At 41.3% G+C, this 18,753-nt stretch overlaps 2 protein-coding genes and 1 pseudogene across 4 annotated transcripts in view; 1 reads left to right on the forward strand and 2 right to left on the reverse strand.

Annotated features, from left to right (window-relative positions):
• Positions 1 to 3,874: 3,874 nt before the first annotated feature.
• On the reverse strand, positions 3,875 to 9,720 carry NDUFB1 (NADH:ubiquinone oxidoreductase subunit B1). The gene is made up of 5 exons (XM_032878505.1): positions 9,684 to 9,720; positions 9,429 to 9,593; positions 6,736 to 6,759; positions 4,906 to 5,050; positions 3,875 to 3,984 (listed from the first exon to the last, which is right to left on the reverse strand). Exons 1-5 carry the CDS (start codon positions 9,718 to 9,720, stop codon positions 3,948 to 3,950), a joined length of 408 nt encoding a protein of 135 aa, XP_032734396.1. The 3' UTR covers positions 3,875 to 3,947.
• Positions 5,458 to 5,585, reverse strand: LOC116879985 (annotated as a pseudogene).
• A 30-nt stretch (positions 9,721 to 9,750) lies between the features above and the next one.
• The window catches only part of CPSF2 (cleavage and polyadenylation specific factor 2), a 30,507-nt gene continuing 21,504 nt past the window's right edge, over positions 9,751 to 18,753 (forward strand). Inside the window, exons 1-3 of one of the 3 annotated variants that reach the window (XM_032878670.1) lie at positions 9,751 to 9,911; positions 13,207 to 13,268; positions 18,239 to 18,413. In XM_032878670.1, the coding sequence (XP_032734561.1) occupies positions 18,265 to 18,413 (149 nt within the window). In that variant the 5' untranslated portion in view covers positions 9,751 to 9,911; positions 13,207 to 13,268; positions 18,239 to 18,264. Of the gene's footprint in view, positions 9,912 to 11,364; positions 11,418 to 13,206; positions 13,269 to 18,238; positions 18,414 to 18,753 lie in introns of those variants that run through there. The other 2 variants (XM_032878671.1, XM_032878672.1) reach the window with 2 other exon arrangements.

Raw genomic sequence — 18,753 nt, forward strand, 5'->3', positions numbered from 1 at the left:
CTTGCTGGGGTCCAAATCCAGACACCTTGTTACTAAGTGTCTGTGTTCTGACCCTGAAAAAGTAGCATGAATTGGGGGAACTGAAAGTTCAGTGAAGTGGAGGAAGGGGTTTGATGAAGCTGAAGGAGTAGGAAAATAGTAGATTTTGCACCTTGAAATTAGATTAAGGAAGTTATGTTTTTAAAGACAGTTGGGGAGTTATATAAAATTTTTAACGAAGAGATGCTCAGATTTGCATTTTATTAAGATCACTCTAGCTGCAGAAAAGAGCTGATGCTGTGGAAGGAATCTTGGGAGAGATGGTGGTGTTTGGGCTAGAGTAATGACCTGCAGTGGAGAGGAAACCATTTTGAGAGATGATTAGGAAGTGGGGAGACTCAACAGAACTTGGTGAGAGTGGAGAGTGAAGGACACAGAAATGTTAGGAATGATGTCTGGGTTTCTGCCCTAGGCAGCCTCTGTGGCAGGAATAGTATTCAGTGAGATAGGGAATACTGGAGGAAGGGGCAAGGTTTGGGGGTATACCTATGATCTGTAAGACAAATAATGAGTGGATGTTATCTATCTTTCTTTCTATATAAATGGTCTCGATTCAGGGGCTTGGTTTTGCTGTAGAATGGGGAGTTATTCACAGGAGTGAATAAAATCATTTAGGGGAAAAGGAAGAGATTGAAGAGGCTTTAGAGTAGAACCCTGAGGGTAGAGAAGGAATAGCCAAGGAGAAGGGAGGAAAAGCAGGAGGGTGTAACATTACCAAAGACCCAAGAAAGGAATGTTTCAAGAATCATTGTCAGTTGCTGCTAAGGGGTCCAGCAACATAAGGACTTATAAGAGTCCACTAAATTGTTGCTATGGAGACCACTGGGGACATCAGCGAGTGTAGTCTCAGAGGAACAGAATGGGCAGCGGGAGGTAAGGAAATAGAGAGTACTAGTGAGGACCAGGTGCTCAGTGTTACCTAGTTACCCTTTACTGAATGCTCCTGGGTGCACAGTCCACATTTCCTTATTGGGGGAACAGTATATGCATGTTCTTAAGGAACTGTGGCCTAACTGGGGAAACAAATCAGGGTCTCAAGAAGTGAAAAAATATGCAAAACATTTTTTCCTGATTTATTATTTTTATTTATTTAATTTTTAAAAGATCTTATTTAACAGAAAGACCGCATGCACAAGCAGGGGGAGCAGCATACAGAGGAAGCAGGTTCCCCCCTGAACAAGGAGCCAGATGCTAGACTCAATTCCAGGACCCTGGGATCATGACCCAAGCCAAAGGCAGATGCCTAACTAATGGAGCCACCCAGGTGTCCCTCCTGGTTTATTTTTAAAGAAAGTGAATGTGTACAGAAACACATATCTTTTTGTTGTTGATATACATTACAAATCTGTGGAAGAATATTCAAGAAATCCTGAGGTTATGCATGTGTTTGAGATGGGAAGAGAACTAGGCAATAGGAGACAGGGGTGGAAACGAGACTTTTCACAGTATACAGTTTTATTCTTGATTTTTCAAATATTTAATGTATTAGATTCTCAGAAAAAAAAAATTGTATTCATTTGCTATGGCTCCTGCACCAAATCATCACAAACTTGGTGGCTAAAAACAGAAATTTATTCTCTCACTGTTCTTGAGGCCACAAGTCTGAAACCAAGGTGTTAGCAGGGTCATGCTCCATGGTGACAGGAAGAATTCTTTCCTCACTTCTTCCAACTTCGAGCTGTGCCTGGCATGAGCTGGCTTGTGGTTGCAGAACTCCAACCTTGGTTTTCATGTGGCCTTTTTCCTTTTGTGTCTCTGTCCTCTCCTCTTATAAGTACCAATGATTGGATTTAGATCCTGCCCTAATCCAGGGTGATTTCATACTGAGATCTTTAATTATACTGTCAAAGACCCTATCAGTGATAATTAGGGACTACCACTTTATTGTAATTTTACTTCTCCTAAACTCAGTATTACCTAAAACAAAATGTTTTCTGAGAAGAGGTAGTTGAATACAACAGATAACATGTATGCATAAATGGAACCATCATAGGCAAATGAACAACGTATACTCCGAAGTTTCCTTGTGCCCCCTTGTAATTCTTTTAAGATTTTTAAAAATTTATTATTTAGTAAGAGTGAGTGAGCATGAGCAGGGTGAGAGGCAGGGGGAGAAGCAGACTCCCCACTGAGCAGGGAGCCCCATGTGGGGCTCAATCCCAAGACTCTGGGATCATGATGGCCTAAGCCGAAGGTAGCTGATCAACCAATTGAGCCACCCAGGTGTCCTCCCCCTTGTAATTCTTACTTCTAACCCTTTCTAGACCATGTTCCTCCAGGCAACCACTAGTCTGCTTTGTTACCATAGTTTACAGTGTCAACATTATTTATATAAATGGAACCAAAAGTGTGTACTTTCTGTCTGGCCTCTTTCATCCAGTATAATTAATTTGAAATTCACCAGTGTCATAGCAATAGATATTCCTTTTTAAATGCTGAGTAATATTCCATTATAAGGATTTAACAGTTTAGCTACTTGATGTACATTTGGGCTAGCTCTAATTTTTGGCTATTACAAATGAAGCTGCTACGAACATTCATGTAAGCCTTTGTGTGAACATACACCTTCCTTTATCTTGGATGAGTACCTCAGAGTGGGATGGCTGGGTCATACGGGAGGTGTTATTTTCATTTGAAACTGCTAAACTGATTCCCAAAGGGGTACAACTCCTGGCAGCTACATTTTACATTCCTGACAGCACTGTGAGGTCCACTTACTCTGCACCCTAGCCAATACCAGGAATAGCATCAGTCTTTTGATTTTAACTATTCTAATAGGTGTGTGCTGGTATCTCATTGTGGCTTAAATTTGCATTTCCCTAATTACTACTGATGTTAGGAATCTTTTCATATGTTTTAGTTACCATCCTATCTTTTTTTGCAAAGTGTCTCTTAAAATCTTTTGCTCTTGAGTACCTGGGTGGCTCAGTTGGTTAACCTTAGGCTTAGGTCATGATCCCTGGGTCCTGGGATCAGGCCTGCCCCACATTGGGAGAGCAGGGAGCCTGCTTCTCTGTCTGCCACTGCCTCTGCTTGTGTTCTCTCTCTCAAATAAATAAAATCTATAAAAAAAAATTCTTTTCCTCATTTAAAAAAATTGGACTGGGTGCCCAGTTGGCTCAGTTGGCTGAACACTTGACTCTTAAACTCAGGGTTGAGTTTGAGCCCCATGTTGGGTGTAGAGATTAAGTAAAGGAATAATTTTTTAAAACTGGGTTGTCTTTTTTTTTTTTTTTTTTGAAGATTTTATTTATTTATTTGACAGAAAGATCACAAGTAGGCAGAAAGAGAGAGCCTGATGCGGGGCTCGATCCCAGGACCGAGACCATGACCTGAGCCGAAGGCAGAGGCTTTAACCCACTGAGCCACCCAGCCGCCCAAAACTGGGTTGTCTTATTAAGCTATAAGGATTCTTTACATATTCTAGATATAAGTTCTTTGCTATATATTACATTTTGCAAATACTTTCTCCCAGTTTATGGCTGCATTTTCATTTTCGTGTCTTTTGAAGAGCGAAAAATTTTAAAACTAGTTCATGCTTTATGTGTTGCATTTAAGAGATCTTTGCCAAACTGAAGGTCACTAAAATTTTCTGCTAGTATCATCCTTCTAAAGCACACAGCTCGAAAAAAAAAATTCTGAAAAATATCTGAGGAAAAAATTGGCTATATGATTTAATAGTACTATGGTTTAAAATGAGGAAAAGAAAATGAAACACTGACTGTAAATTTAATATCAATATCCTCAAATACTCAATAATGATTTATTTTTAAGCTAAGTGTGCCTATTAGTTAAAACGTGGACTGCTATAGCAAAGAAAGACTCATACTTCAAATTAAATAATGAATGTGTTTTTATTTCTCTCCTAATTTTTAAAATGTGAACATTCTGTAATTCAGTCACAACCTTTACTTCCAGGTGATTTCTTCATTGGGTCTCAATTCCCTGTGTGGAAATTAAAAAGGAAGGAAAGGAAAAAGTATAAATTAAATTTTTATGGAGGGGGGTAAAGAGTCAAAGGAGTAAGAGCTCAATATTTTATATTCTATTAAATTGACCCATTAAAATTTTTATATAGACTCAACATACTCATTCTAGTCTCTCATGATTTTGAACTTTTACCATCCCTTCAATTTCATTTTTCCCCATTAAGGAACTGCAATTTCTTAGGCTGTATGAAAGCTATTATCCTCTCAAAGAGTTCATTTGAGGTTTTCTAAACCTTTTCTAACTCATTTTCTTTCTGGAAATCCTTAACTGTAAACCTCCTCTTCATATCGACTGTGAATGTTGCTCAAGCCTCGGTTCCTTGAGCTTCTTCCCACTTAGCTGCACTCCCAGTGGCAGACATGTCAACTCACTCTGCTGCCAAAAGAGCCGTCTCCAGAGACACAGCGTGGTACCAGGAGCTGCCAGCTGCCTTCTGATCACTCAGCCACCACACCTAGAGCTCTCCAGCAGTATTGCTGGGAACATGGCACCAAGCCACTATTAGTACCATAGATTTCAGCTACATTCTGGCTTAAGTAAGATAATATATGAAAGCTTTATTAAAGGCTTTGGTGAGCTGGTTTATAACATTGTTTCTAGATTACAGTGCATCCTGAACGCCAAAATAAACATTTTCAAACATTTGAAATAGCCTGTTCATAAACTGAACACTTGTTGGCCGTCCAAAGGTAATCATACAGTTTTGTAAAAGGATTAAACAGTAACAAATGCTGCAAAATAATGTAAAGTTAATATTACTTGGGGGGCGGGGGAGAGACAACTCAGCCCTTCTATTTATTTTTGGCATATCTGATATTAAAAAATTACTTCCAAGAGCTCAGGAATTGTTCGTTTAAAAGAAGCGCACAAACTAACCTTTTAAACAACAAACTCTGGTTCCGGAAGGCGGTCAGCGTTTCATCATTCCTTCTGTCTAGATAGCATCCAAATACAAACCCCACAGGCACAAGTATATGTACCCAGTGGTCACGAACGATCTGAATTATATTCATCCTGAGTGCTAGGGGGAAAAACAATGATCAGAAATATAACCGCCTTTGTAGTATCTTGAAAAACTGCATCTGAAACAGAAAGATAGCCCTGAATATAGGAGATCGATGTTAAAACATAGGAAGCCTCTTCAAATTTGCTTGGGACCAGGATGTAGTATACAACTTAAAATCTACTTGATGACAATTATACAGGTGACAATGATTTGTATAAAAATTGCACTGCATTAAAAATCAATTTATTAACTTTTTCCCTAGCTCTACTAGTGAACTGATATGGTACAGTGCAGAGAAATGGAGAGTATAAAAAAATTCTACCTGTAAAAGTTGGATATTTGCACCCTCCTACAATTAATTTAAAACTTTTACACATGTGTAAAATATTTTTAGAATGTCTTATGATGCTAAAACAAATATAACTACACTAGTATGCCAAAAGCAGAATTCTTTAGTTAAGCTATCATTATTGAAAACTAATTTTTCAATTAGCAGTAATTCTGACTCAGATAAACCCCATTAGCTACAATACTGCTAGTGCACAAAGCTGAAAACTAATTTTTGAAAGGAAATGAAATTTTAAAAAACTTCACTCAACGACATCATGGTAGATTTCAGTATCAATTCGAAGATTTAACAAATAATAAGGACAGAAGGGAATTTACTTTTATAGAATGACTACTAGGTACCAGAGCCATCATATCATCTTATATATAACATGAAATCATTATTATTATCCTCATTTTATAGACTAGAAAACGGCTTCACCTAAATAGGTATTAAATACAGAGCTGAAATTCAAGCTTAGGTTTGCTCCAAAGCTCTTTTTCTATTAGATCTCAATACCTCTCTAAAAGACCTCTTCTTGAATTAAAATTTATGGTACTTAGGGGCTTTTAAGTTCTAAGAGTTTCTGAAAGGTACAGGAGGAAGAATAGAACTAGAAGTCACCATATGGAAAATAAATTTGCCTTAATTAAAAAAAAAAGTTTCTGCAAAAATTTGTATCTAAAGATGAAATCAAAATACATCTGCCTATGCACGAATCTAAGATGAATTCATCATATACAATGGCTGAGAAGGTGTATGACAATACGGTGAGAGAATACAGGCCTGCCAACAAAAGTGCTCAGCACTCAACTGTGCTAGGGTTAGGGAGACCAGATTCCTGCCTCTCCTAAGACACTGGTTCTCACATTTACACATTCCAAATCTGTATTTCTCAAACTTCATCACTATCTAAAGACACCGGGTTGGAAAATGGCCATAAAGTTAAAAGTTGCACAATTACCCCATACTCTACTTGATAAAGCATATTACACACAGCAGGAAAATTATGTAAAGTTAACAAGTTATTTAAAATATATAACTTACAGTTTAGTCATTAAAGTTTTAGTCTACCTCCTACAGCTGGAATTTTCAAACCTATCTGCACATCAAAAGCGTCTGGGGAGCCTTTATCAAAATAAGGACTTATTTTGGGGTGGGGGAGACTGGGTGGCTCAGTCAATTGAGCATTGGGCTCTTGGTTTCAGCTCCGGTCGTGATCTCATGTGTTGCGGGATTGGGTCCCAGTTGGGGCTCCCCACTCAGCAGTCAGTCTGTATCAAGATTCTCTCCCTCTGCCACCACACACCCAACACCCTGCTGTGATCGAGTGCTCTAGTAAATAAATCTTTAAAACTAACAAAATAGGTACTTTTGATCCTCCTTCCTTGTGGGGCTGGAAAAATCTAGTTGAAAGAATTTGTTATCTGATTTGATGCAAACAGTTCTTGGGCAAACTTATTTCTTAGAAGATGGTGGCTCTCTCAGCACTATGCCTTAAGTAACGTTATTTGCATTTAGATACTGAAGCTCTCTTCGTGAATCTGACCAGGTGCCCGCCAGATTAGCCACTTAACTTGTTTAATAAATTTGAGCCAGTCAAGGATAAGAATAACAAAACATGCCTTAATCAACTAATATAACTTTGAAAGCACAAAACTGCAAAATACTAGACAGTATTGGTCTCTGTAGAACTCAAGCGGTCATGTATTCGGTCACCTGTCCTCATAGGTTCCTCAAATTTCTTAATAGGGGTGTTGTGGGGGTCAAGCCTAACCCTCAGCACAGGTGAGTCAGATACTGTATGTACTTTAACCAACGACAAAAGTGCTTGTTGACTTAGCCCAAGACTGTTCTAAATAAGCCCATGGCCACCTGTGGGTTATAAGCCATTATTGTTGTTGGCATTCTTCCAACAGGGCAAGTAGCTACTTTTGTCTGGCTCTACTCTGAGAATCTAAGAGGGGAGACAAACCCTGGAGACTGGCGGCACATAAGCTCTTATATACACTCTACAGGTGAAGACTGATAAAAGGATTCTGTGTACTCAAAATCCAGAGTTGGGTTCAGCTACCATGATTCCATCGCTAACAGGTAAATAACAAATCTTAGTCCCAGAGACATTTCGTATTACACTTGTATAATCTAACGGACTTTGGGAGCCGTGGCATTTAGCATAATTTGTTCTCTGTATTTCACTGAGTGAATGACTAGGGAGAACAAAGATTTATGGACCTAAGAAGTGAGCTAGAATGATTTCTTGGAGAATGGATAGGAGGGAGAGTATAGACAGGCTCTCGTCATGAGCCCAAGACCATAGGGGACTTTATCTGTTAGGCAAAGATCAGTGAGGTCCTCGGACAAGCTCCAATGAAACAAGCCCTGAAGTGTGGATGAACAGTGACATCCACATGGGTGCCCATGAGGCCACTGTACATATTAGTGTTTTGTTTTGGTTTTTTTGAGGGGGCAGGGAGCAAAGGGGGAGAGAGTGAGGCTCTTAAGCAGGCTCCATGCTCAGCAAACATGGGGCACCAGCGTATGCCCCTGAGATCATGACCTGAGCCATAATCAAGACTCTGATGCTTAATCAACTGGGCCACCTAGGTGCTCCAGTAGTGTCTGCTTTATAAGACTCATGAAAAATCCTTTTACATCACAACTGGGACTTGCTATGGTATTCCTAATTAAAACTAATCTGTTTTTGTCTTATGGACTCAAGGAATCACGTAACTGATCACCCCTCCTTTGTTACCAATGTTTAAAATGTTTTGCCGTAGCTCTAGAAAGAGCTCTTATAGCACTATCAGGTACAGTTCTTACTGCTTTTCATAATCGCTAACTCACGTAATCTTCCCAATTCTATACCATGTATTCACTAATGTCCCCAATTTAGTAGGCATATTTTTTTCAGATGAGGAAATCCAGGGCAATGGACTTGCTTAAGGTCACAGATGCAGTTAAGTAGCACAGCCAGTATTAACATTCAGGCAGTCTGGCTTCTTGGTTCAAGCTATTTGTGTTTTATTGATTGCTAGGGTAACTACAGAGGTGAACATTTAGATTGACCTCACTCAGTGTTAACTTATTTTCCCTAACATTACTTTTTTTTTTTTTTAAGATTTTATCCATTTATTTGACAGAGAGAGATCACAAGTAGGCAAAGAGGCAGGCAGAGAGAGAGGGGGAAGCAGGCTCCCCGCTGAGCAGAGAGCCTGATGTGGGGCTCAATCCTAGGACCCTGAGACCATGACCTGAGCGGAAAGCAGAGGCTTAACCCACTGAGCCACCCAGGCGCCCCCTAACATTACTTTTTCTTTAACCAATTTTTCCCGCCTAACTAAAAAAAAAAGAAAAAGAAAAATGTATCTGGAGTGTATTTTTGTAAGTCAATTCATGTTCTAAAACGTAGATGAACAGATATTTCAAAAATTAAGTCCTAATCTCTAATTGGTCCCCACAGCATTTTAGATGGACTTTTTTTTTTTTAACAATACATACAATCTATGAAAAGCAGTGCTGGATGCACGGAGAAACTGAACTCCTTGAGGTCTGGAACCGTGTCTTAACCTAGTGCAAATTAAACATTATGTTTTTAAAAAGTGATTTTTGTGTGTGGAATGGTCGGCTCAAGAAGACTTGCGATTTGGAAGAGACTGACGTTAGTTTCCAATCCTGAGCAACCAAGAGACAGAACGCTGAAAACTTCGACCCATCTGTGATGCTCCCGCCTTCCCTCCAGCCTAGGGACGTGATACCGGCCTGTCTTCTCTTCAGGCAGGTCAGGGACGGTCACCTGATGTTCCCTAAGGACGTTTTCCAATAACGACAACCTCCCACTCCCCTTCCCAAAAGCCGTCAGGTGCAAAACATGAGCCCAGCTGTCTACGTGAAGAAAGCCCTATTTCCCTTTCCCGTCTCCACCGCTCGCAAGCCCCGGGGGGAACCTCCAGACCACCCCTCGCCTAAACACACCGCCGCCGAGGGCTTCCCTAGAGGTGGACCCTCCCTGTCTACACAACGGGGACCCGCAGCGCCTCGGGCCATCCTGGACCCAGGACCCACCTGCGCCCTTGGTGCCAAAAACGACCCCACAACCAAGGGCAGCGACGAACTCAGTCACCGGCGCCGGCGGAAGCTGCGGCCTTGGGACCTGCCATTCGCCATGCCGGGTCAAAGAGAGGGGTGGAGCTGCGAAACTGTACCTCTTCTCCCTTGGGATGTTGGGATCTTATAGTACTTATTTTAGCTTTTAAGCATTATAAATTGTTTAAAAATAAGACTTCGGCGCAAGGTGACGAGACTTGTTGTCGTAAGAACCATCTTTCCACAGCTTCGTCCCCACCCCCCCGAACATGGTATCGCCCTGGGCATTACCCGCCTCAGAGGCTCGCCTCCCCTTTCAAAATGGCGGCCGCCATTAGGGGGCTTCTGCTGGCTGGTCTTCACGGGTGGTGTTGAGCGAGTATCAGCTTGTCTCGCTCTTGAACCTGGATTCGACTAGGGGTTGGGAAGGGCAGTGGACGGCGTTGGGGGAGGACTGACGAGGCAAGTGGGGGCGGAGGGAAGGAGTGAGCCTTTGGATGGGGGAGGGGGCGTCCTCGGCCTTCAGGGAGACCCTGGCTCCACCTTGTCCGGGTCTGCGCTGGGGACATGCTCCCGGGATTTCGGTGGCGACTGTCCTGGCCCGGCGTGGCAGAAGTGCTTATCGAGGGAGAGATGTGATTTCTCCGTGGGTCTAAAGCCCCCGGTCTTTGTGGCAATCCGCACGATTCACTCGTGTGTTCTCCTTCCCTCTTTTTTGCTGTTCCCCGGCTGGATGAGTTAATCCGGCGCCAGCTTTGGCGCCTTTGGCCCTCGTCGTTGCCGTGTTTTTTAGCCTCCTGGCTGGGAGTCTTGCGTGGTCTCGGGTTCAGAGACCACGAGGTAGCTAAGCACTGGGCGCAAAGAAGGCGTTCTTTTTTAGTTAGTCGATTCCAGGGACCTTTTAAGATGTTACTGTGCTTTATTAAAATGGTCTCGGCCTTCTGCTCCTCCCGCTACCCCCAGCTCCCCAGCTCAGGCTCCCTTTGCCCTCGAGCGCTTCCATCTCTGTTTTATTTGCTCTTAGGTAAGCAGGAAGTCAGACTAGCCTTAACCCCGTCGAGTCCGGCCTCCTGTCACCAGCCGAACATGAATTATCAATTGCCCATACCCTAATTTTTTATCTTATAACCCCTGTGAGATATATATATATATATATATATATGCACATATATATGTGTGTGTGTGTGTGTGTGTATATATATATATATATATATATATATAATTTTTTTTTTTTTTTTTAGAAAGCCAGTTTTCTTCCCGAACTGACCAGGAAGAGACTTTTTGGACTCCGTAAGCTCGGGGGCCAATCCAGATTCCTTCGTTTTCCCTTTGATTTTTGCCTAGTTCCCTTTAGCTGTCTCCAACACGCAAGGTCATTTCTCTCGCAAGTAACTGTGAAAGATAATTGAGATGTAGTAGTATCCGTCAGGAAGGAATTGATGATCGTTGGCGTTCATTCTTTTAAGCACACATGTATGTCGCTTTGAGTGCTGTGCTTGAATTTGGCAATACAAAAATGATCGCTTTTGCTCTTTGCGGATACATTCAGCATCCATTCAACAAATATTCTTGGTTCCCCTTTTGCGCAAGGTGAAAAAAAATAACCTCCTGAGACTACGAAAAAAGCTTCGTAAAGGAGAACTATTTCAGCTGGGTCTTGAAGGGTCAGAAGGAATTTACAAGACTCAGGAGAAGGTCATTCCTGAATCTAGAGACTTGGGCAAGCTTGGCATACTGAGAGAGAGTGGGAGGATAAACGTCCTTGAGCATGCAGTGCAAGGGTGGTTGGTGAAGGAAGGGGGAGATTGAAAGCAGCTTGTGAAGGACCTTGATTTCCAGCTAAGGAGTTCAGATTTCATTTGTTAGAAAGTGCATACTTTGCACAAGGAAAGGGCATGAGTATATTTGTTTTTTTTAGGGTGGTCTCTGACAGCTGTATGGAGGATCAGCTGGGAACAGGAAAACTAGGTAAGAGGAAATTGTCACTGAGGTAAGGTAATGATTGCCTCAGTTGAAATAGGATAGTGAAGGGTGTGAGAGAGACCTTTCTGAAATGGCAAATAGGATTCAACAGGTGGCAGCAGTTCGGTAGATGGAGGGGGACTCCAGGGGACTCCAGGGGTTTTGGTCCAGAAGACTAAATGGTTGGTGATTCCATTAAAATCAAGCCCAAGATATGTACATAAAAATAGGGTGGTGCCAACCTGCACCTTATGGAGTGGCTGAGCACAGCAGAGTACGGTACAAAGCATTGATTTTAGTCTAGATTTGTGCTATTACAGTAGCCACTAGCTGCATGTAGCTGTGGAGCCCTTGAAATTGTGGTTAGATTGAATTGAGATGTGCTGTAAATATAAAATACACACTGGATTTCAAAGACTTGGTATGAAAAGGTAAAATATCTCAATAACTAATAGGTTCATAGGAAAATTATATTTTGAATAAGTTGGGCTCAATAAGGTATATTAAGATTAACTTCACCTGTCAAACTTCTCAGTGTGGCTATGAAAAAAAGTTTTAATTACGTTTGTGGCTTGCGTTGTATTTTTGTTGGGCAAAGCCAATGTAGTCTAGGAATTCATACGGAGGTGCAATTTGAGCTGGGCCTTGAGACAGCGGTGAGCAGGGATGTCAGCAGCTTGCTGGTGCCCCCCGTTGCTAGTTAAGGCATTCAGGTTTTTGTTTTTTCAAGCAGTGAGAAGCTTTCAGAGGTTTCTGAGCAAGGGTTAATATGTGGAGAGGTGTTTCAGTAGATTATTCTGACCGTCATGTTTAGGTTGAGATGAAGGGAAGAAAGCCTGGAGGGAGAGAAACAGAAACCCAAATATAAGGTGATGAGGCCCTGCTTTAAGGTACTGGTGATGGGAAGGGAAAGGGGGTGATACACAGGTGAGGCATTTTGAGGGGAAAAGAATCAGGAGTTGGTAACAGACTACTCAAGAAGTAGCCTTGGTTAGATGAGGACTAATGAATTCATGTCAGAGAATTATAAAGTACCTTTGAGGTTAAAGGAATTTAGTCTCAAAATAGAATCAGCAAAGTTGGAAGGAGGAAGTGATCTGCTAAATAGTCTTCCTTTTTATCTCCTTGCTTTCTGTATCTTATCTAATCAGTCATACCCACCAGGTAATTTTCCAGAAATACGGAGTTTCCTGTATTGTGTCATCTTACTTCATAGTAGATCTTAAAATGTTTCTCTCTTGCCTGAAGAGCTAGGTCTAGAGTCCAAGACCTTCCATTATCTGGCCCTTTTCTATTCATTAGGGCTTTTCTTTCATTTTTTGCTTATATGAAAGTGTGCCCAGCTGGTTTTTCCACTAAAACTCTGTCAGTTCTTATGTGCCTTTGATCATGTTATTCCCCCGTTTTCAATACCTTTTCTCTTTGTCTCCTCAGGTACTCCTAATCCTTAGCAAGTAATTTAAGATCCCACCTCTTATGATTCTTAATAATATGAGCTAATGTTGGTTTTTAAAATCTTGTTTCCTAAACTGCATTATTTTAGCTTGTGATTATGACCAATTTGGTACATTATTATTTTTGTCTTTTATTATCCTTTTATTATCTCTGTTTTATGTAAGCTTTAGCTTCCTAAAATTATAACAAGTTTCTTTTTTTTAAAAAAGGACCGTTTATTACACTGCTTGCTGCTGCTCATGGTGTTCATCTTAGGGCAAGACATAGAAGTTAAACACCATAAGTAAAAACAGAAGTAAATTTGTTACACCACATTCATCAGACTCTCTTTATTTTTTAGATTTACAAAGAACTCTTCCCTTGAATTCATGGTGTCTCACCCTATGTACAACTGAGATATCAGTAAGTAATGATGAGCAATTGTATTAAAAATATCTTTTCACCTGTTGAAATCTGGGTCTGTGTGCAGAGCTTTAACATGAACTAATTTACTTCTGTCTGCAAGATCTTTTGTATTTTCACTTCATAATCTAAAGAAAGTGGAAGTTAAAGTGGATTTGAGTAAAAAAGGGTTTCTCTTAGACCATTAATATAATTGTCGCACAGGAAGCTTTTTGGCAGGGAGAATTTTCTTTAGATCCTTTCCAAAGGATTCTTTCCATTAATATCTTTGTATTTACAAAGATATTAATCTTCGTATTTCTCCTACCTTATGAATAGGAACATGCTAAGCCAATATATTTTTAATTTTAACTTCTTTATTTCATCAGTTCTTTACTGAACAACTGCTGTGTGTTTAAAACATGTGCTAATATAGTAGGATACAAACATGGGTCAAACCTGGCTTGCATCCAAGAGACCTCTCCCAAGCAAGGAGAAGTGCATATAAATGGGTAACTGTTAATGGTGCAGTAAGGGCACTAAGCTCACTTGACACTAGCCATGCTTCATTCATTTAATAAGCTTTTATTGACCCCCCCACTATGTGTTAGACACTATAGAGGCATTGGAGGGTAACTGTACCCAAAATAGATAAGGTCTATTTTTACATGGAGTCCATAATCTACTGCTGGGGTGAGCAGGAGAGATGGGAGTGGGCAAAGCAAGTAAATAAAGAGCAGGTAATAGCGAGCAGTAAGTCTTTTGAGGGAAGCGGGGTGATGTTACAGCATGTAACAGGTAGGCAAGGACGTTAGGGTTGTTAGAAAACCATCTCAGAATAAATTTGAGGCAGGGAAAATATACAAACTAGCTAGAGATCTTCGTGACAGTGGAGGTAGAAGGAAACTTGAGAAATCGCATGGAGGTAAAAATGCAGCACTTCAAGAGAGACTGGATGTGGAATACAAAGGAAAGGCAGGACTCAACGATGATGCCATCAGAGGTCAGATGATAATTTATAGCTGTGGAACTGGTGAGATTACCTGGAAAGAAAAAAAAAAAAAAGTCCTACTGAAGAGCCCTGCTGTGTTTAGAGGTTGAAGAAAGACAGTAACTAGCAAAGGAGATGGGCGAGTGACCTAAGTTAGATACAAGGAAAACCAGGAGAGGGTTGACACGGAGGCAGAGTGAGGAGAACATTTCAAGGAGGCCGAACACTTACTTTTGCTGAATGCTGCTCTGGTTTCCGCCAGTTGTGGCCAGAGGAATAAATGCCCAGTGGCTTAAATTACATAGAGGTTGGTCAGTGACCTTGATGAAAGCACTTCTGATGGGTTGGTGGAGAAAGATGCCAGCTTTGAGAGGTGAGAGAGTGGAGACACATTTGTGGACAAATATTCTGAGAACCTCTGCTGTGAAAGGGGAGCATAGAAATGATGAAGTACTTGCGGGGGATTGTAGGATTAAGAGAGGGTTCTTTTAAATTGGGAAATTCTAGACGATCTGCGTCTGCTAATAGGAGTGGTACATCAGTGATACATGGATAATGCAGGGAAAAGAAGGGGTGACTGAAGAGGTTCAGTCCTCTAGAAGACAAAAAATTAGAATGGGATCCAGAGTACTCATGGGGATTGGCCTTGGATGAGAGCAAGGCTATCGATTCCATGTAATTGGAGACAACAATGTTCATGCAGATGCATTAATAGAGTTGGTATTGGAAAATGGGTTATTGTCTAACGGCTTAGTTTTCTAGTTGAAGAATGAGGCGAGGTTATCAGCTGAGAGTCGGGTGGAGGGAGTGGAACATGATGCTTGAGCAGAGGAGGCAGTGTAAAATCACAGTCTCAGAGATAGTCAACCTACTACAAAAACTCAGATTGATAGGTAGTGCTTAGTGCCTGTTTGATACACGTATATATATATTTTTTCCATTTGAGATTTTTGACCATGAATTTAAAGAGCAAATAGCACAGTCTTGGGGTTCTTTTTTCCTCTGGCAACATTCAGTTTCTGGAATAGGCAAAGTGAAGGATTGGAATCAGTCGGAGTTGGGAGTTCTACCAGGCTGCTACAAAGAAGACCAGAGCAGCCAGATGCCTGATAGTGTTTTCAAGATACTCGTGATGGATTGTGGATCAGCAGGAAGGACATGAATGGAGACAGGAGAGGGTGAAAGAGTGGGGGATGGGTTAGAGATTCAGTGAGTCCGAAGGATTTTCGAAGTGGGGTTACTGAGTAAGCAGGGCAGGAATGACAGCATGAGACACCAGAAGGTGAATGTTTGGAAATGGTGCAGCTTAGGTGTGATGAGGTCCAGGGGTTGAAGTGAGATGAGGTTATTGGAATTGAGAAAGTCGGGGGATTAGAGTCAGTAGTTGAGTTACTGAGGAAGACGGGGAGTCAGGAACTAAAGTCTGCAGTGAATGAGGTCCAATTAACCCACGTCAGCAGTGAGGAGGAAAGTGGGAAGGCTCCTGGTGAACTAGCTGGCAGGGCCCGGAGTATATGGCGGAGGAAGGAGAAGATCTGGTTTGGGAGCTGCGGGGAGGAGCAAGGAGCATGAACGTCCTGCTTTGGAGGCACAGGGGGTGTACAGGGAAAAAACCCTGGGGAACACTGCAGGAGAAGTCGTTTTGGTGAAGAGAACCTTCGGTGCAGTTACAGGTGAGGGTAAGTGGCATCATTACAGAGGGCCTACTGGAAGGACTTGGGAAGGATAGAAAGTAGAGGAGTGGATCCGACTGGCAGACGTGCACATCAGTGATAATGGACAATCCAGGAGTCTTGGGTCTTCGTCTGTGACTGGGAAGAAGAAGAATGGTAGATGTGGTGGGATTGGTCTTCTGACACCCTGTCATGAAAGGTGACAGTTTACCTGAGTTTATTGATAGGACCTTCGGTAGCTGGTAAGAGGTCGTCAGGTGTGCTTGATCTTTCCTTCTTGAATAGGCTAATTTACTTCAAGGAGTGCAGATCTGAAATACTGCTGTGGAGTTGTACTTTGCTAATGAATGTTTTTGTAACATCTGCTTAATAGCACACAATTCTAGGTCTTAAATCCCAGTAATTGTGTTCATGTTATATCTCCTTGAACTATATGTAATAGGCATCCCAACATAAATTCCATCAAATATATGTTGAATACCATCTGTGTCAAGTTCTCTTTTAGGAATTGCAAACATGAGATTCTACCTGTTTTTTTAGTTGCTTACTTTCTAGTGCAAGCATTTTTAACATTCAACACCTGAAAAGTATGTGGGTTTCTATGTGTATGTGCACCTTGTTTGTTTTTGGACGACTGAGGGGAGAAGGAATAGTCCATAGCTTTTTATCAGATTCTCAGGGGGTCTATTTATTTAAGGACCAGTGGTCTAATAGGAGAGAGAGACATGAAAGCTAATCATTGTAATGCAATGAAATCATTGCCATCACAGAAAAATAAAGGAAGCACAAATTCACCTTGAAGAATGAGTTCATTAATTCATTATGTAGTTATTTATTGAGGAACTTGGTAGTCTCCATTCTAGGTAATTTACACATTATTTGAAATCTTCCAGCATCCTTTTTATGTGTATTATTAATGATTGATTTATTTTTAAAGATTTCATTTGAGAGAGAGACAGGTAGAGAAAGAGAAAGCATGAGCAGGGAAAAGAGAGAAGCAGGCTCCCCACTGAGTAGGGAGCCCCACACAGGGCTAGATCCTGGACCCTGGGATCATGACCTGAGCTGAAGGCAGACATTTAACCAACTGAGCCACCCCGGTGCCCCATAAGATTGATTTATTTATTTTAGAGACACAGAAAGCATGCTCTTTGGGGTGGGGAGGGTGGAGAGCTGAGCTTGGAGCCCCATGCAGGGCTCTAACTCATGACCCTGAGAATCCTTATCGGAGCTGAAACCAAGAGTCAGATGCATAACCAACTGTGCCAAGGCGGCCCCCCGGCTTTTTTTTTTTTTTTTTTTTTTTTTTTTTTTTAAGATTTTATCCATTTATTTGACAGAGATCACAAGTAGGTGGAGAGGCAGGCAGAGAGAGAGGGAGAAGCAGGCTCCCCACTGAGCAGAGAGCCCAATGTGGGGCTCCATCCCAGGACCCTGAGATTATGACCTGAGCCAAAGCCAGAGGCTTAACCCACTGCTCCACCCAGGCACCCCTTTTTATATGTGTTGTTAATACTCATGTTTACAGGTGAGGGTACATAAAGTGAGGAAAGGTTAATTAATTGCTTAGAACCACCTGGTAGTAGTTTCAAATCTGAAACTGATTGTAAAGTCTATCACTTTTCATTAAGCTTCACTGGGGAGCCACTGAAGGGCTTATTGTAAACAAGATTATGTAAGATCATGTTTGTACTTTCAAACTTAGCAGTGATGGAAATAGGGCTTTTAAAGTGTTTGCTTTCTGGGGTGCCTTGGTGGCTGAGTTGGTTGAGTGTCTGCCTTTCAATTCAAGTCGTGTGTCCCGTGTCCTGGGATCAAGCCCTGCATCTGCTCTTTGTTCAGCGTGGAGTCTGCTTCTCCCCTACTCCTACTCGTGCTCGCTTGCTCTCTTTCTTTGTCTCTCAAATAAATAAAATCTTTTTTTTTTTAAAAAACAAATAAAGCATTTGCTTTGTATGTTTATGGAATTTCTGCCCACTTAGAAACCTGTTATGGGGCACCTGGGTGGCTCAGTGGGTTAAAGCCTCAGCCTTCGGCTCAGGTCATGGTCTCAGGGTCCTGGGATTGAGCCCCGCATCAGGCTCTCTGCTCAGTGCGGAGCCTGCTTCCTCCTCTCTCTCTGCCTGCCTCTCTGCCTACTTGTGATCTCTGTCTGTCAAATAAATAAATAAAATCTTAAAAAAAAAAAACAAAAAACGGTAGACTTGATGTCTAAGCCATTCCATGTTTTAAAAAAAAAAATAGAAACCTGTTATAATCTTGATTTGTATGTTATGTTTGGGAGCCTATGATGTATGTTTAATTATATTTTTATTTCTTTTGAAAAGACTTTTTGGATTGTTATTGGACCAAAATGACATCTATTATCAAATTAACTACCCTCTCTGGGGTTCAAGAAGAGTCTGCTCTTTGCTATCTTCTGCAAGTTGATGAGTTTAGATTTCTGTTGGACTGTGGCTGGGATGAGCACTTTTCTATGGATATTATAGATTCCCTGAGGAAGTAAGTTACTTTTCATATATCTAGACTTTTATTAAATCAGCTTCTCTTTTCTACACTGTAATACCATTTTGTGTTACACAGTGTTTGCTTTCCTTCCTCTGTTTTAATTCATAGTAAAAGACCGAGTTTTACTTTCTCCAAAGATCCAAACACTGACTGTTTCCATTTGTAAAGTTTTGATTGCATTATGAGCTGTGTTTATTGAAATTCAGTAAAATGTTAAGTGTTACTCAGCTAATGAATCTCAGTAGAGACTTTGCACCTAATTTGAGAGAAGAGTAAATTTACAAGAATTTGAGGAGAGGATAAACCTTCCACATGGAGGGTCTGCCAGCAGATC

This window comes from Lontra canadensis, unplaced genomic scaffold (assembly GCF_010015895.1).
Source record: "Lontra canadensis isolate GAN:19392208 unplaced genomic scaffold, GSC_riverotter_1.0 scaffold64, whole genome shotgun sequence".
Lineage (NCBI taxonomy): Eukaryota > Metazoa > Chordata > Mammalia > Carnivora > Mustelidae > Lontra > Lontra canadensis.

Excerpts from the sequence above, each read along its gene's own strand:
- NDUFB1 (XM_032878505.1), bottom strand. The coding sequence starts at position 9,720 with ATGTTCGGGGGGGTGGGGACGAAGCTGTGGAAAGATG. Across the intron at positions 6,760-9,428 it reads TTTTGGCACCAAGGGCGCAG|CCCCACAAGGAAGGAGGATC; the intron begins GTGGGTCCTGGG and ends AGATTTTTCCAG. Across the intron at positions 5,051-6,735 it reads ACAAGGAAGGAGGATCAAAA|CACTCAGGATGAATATAATT; the intron begins GTACCTATTTTG and ends TTTTCCCCCTAG.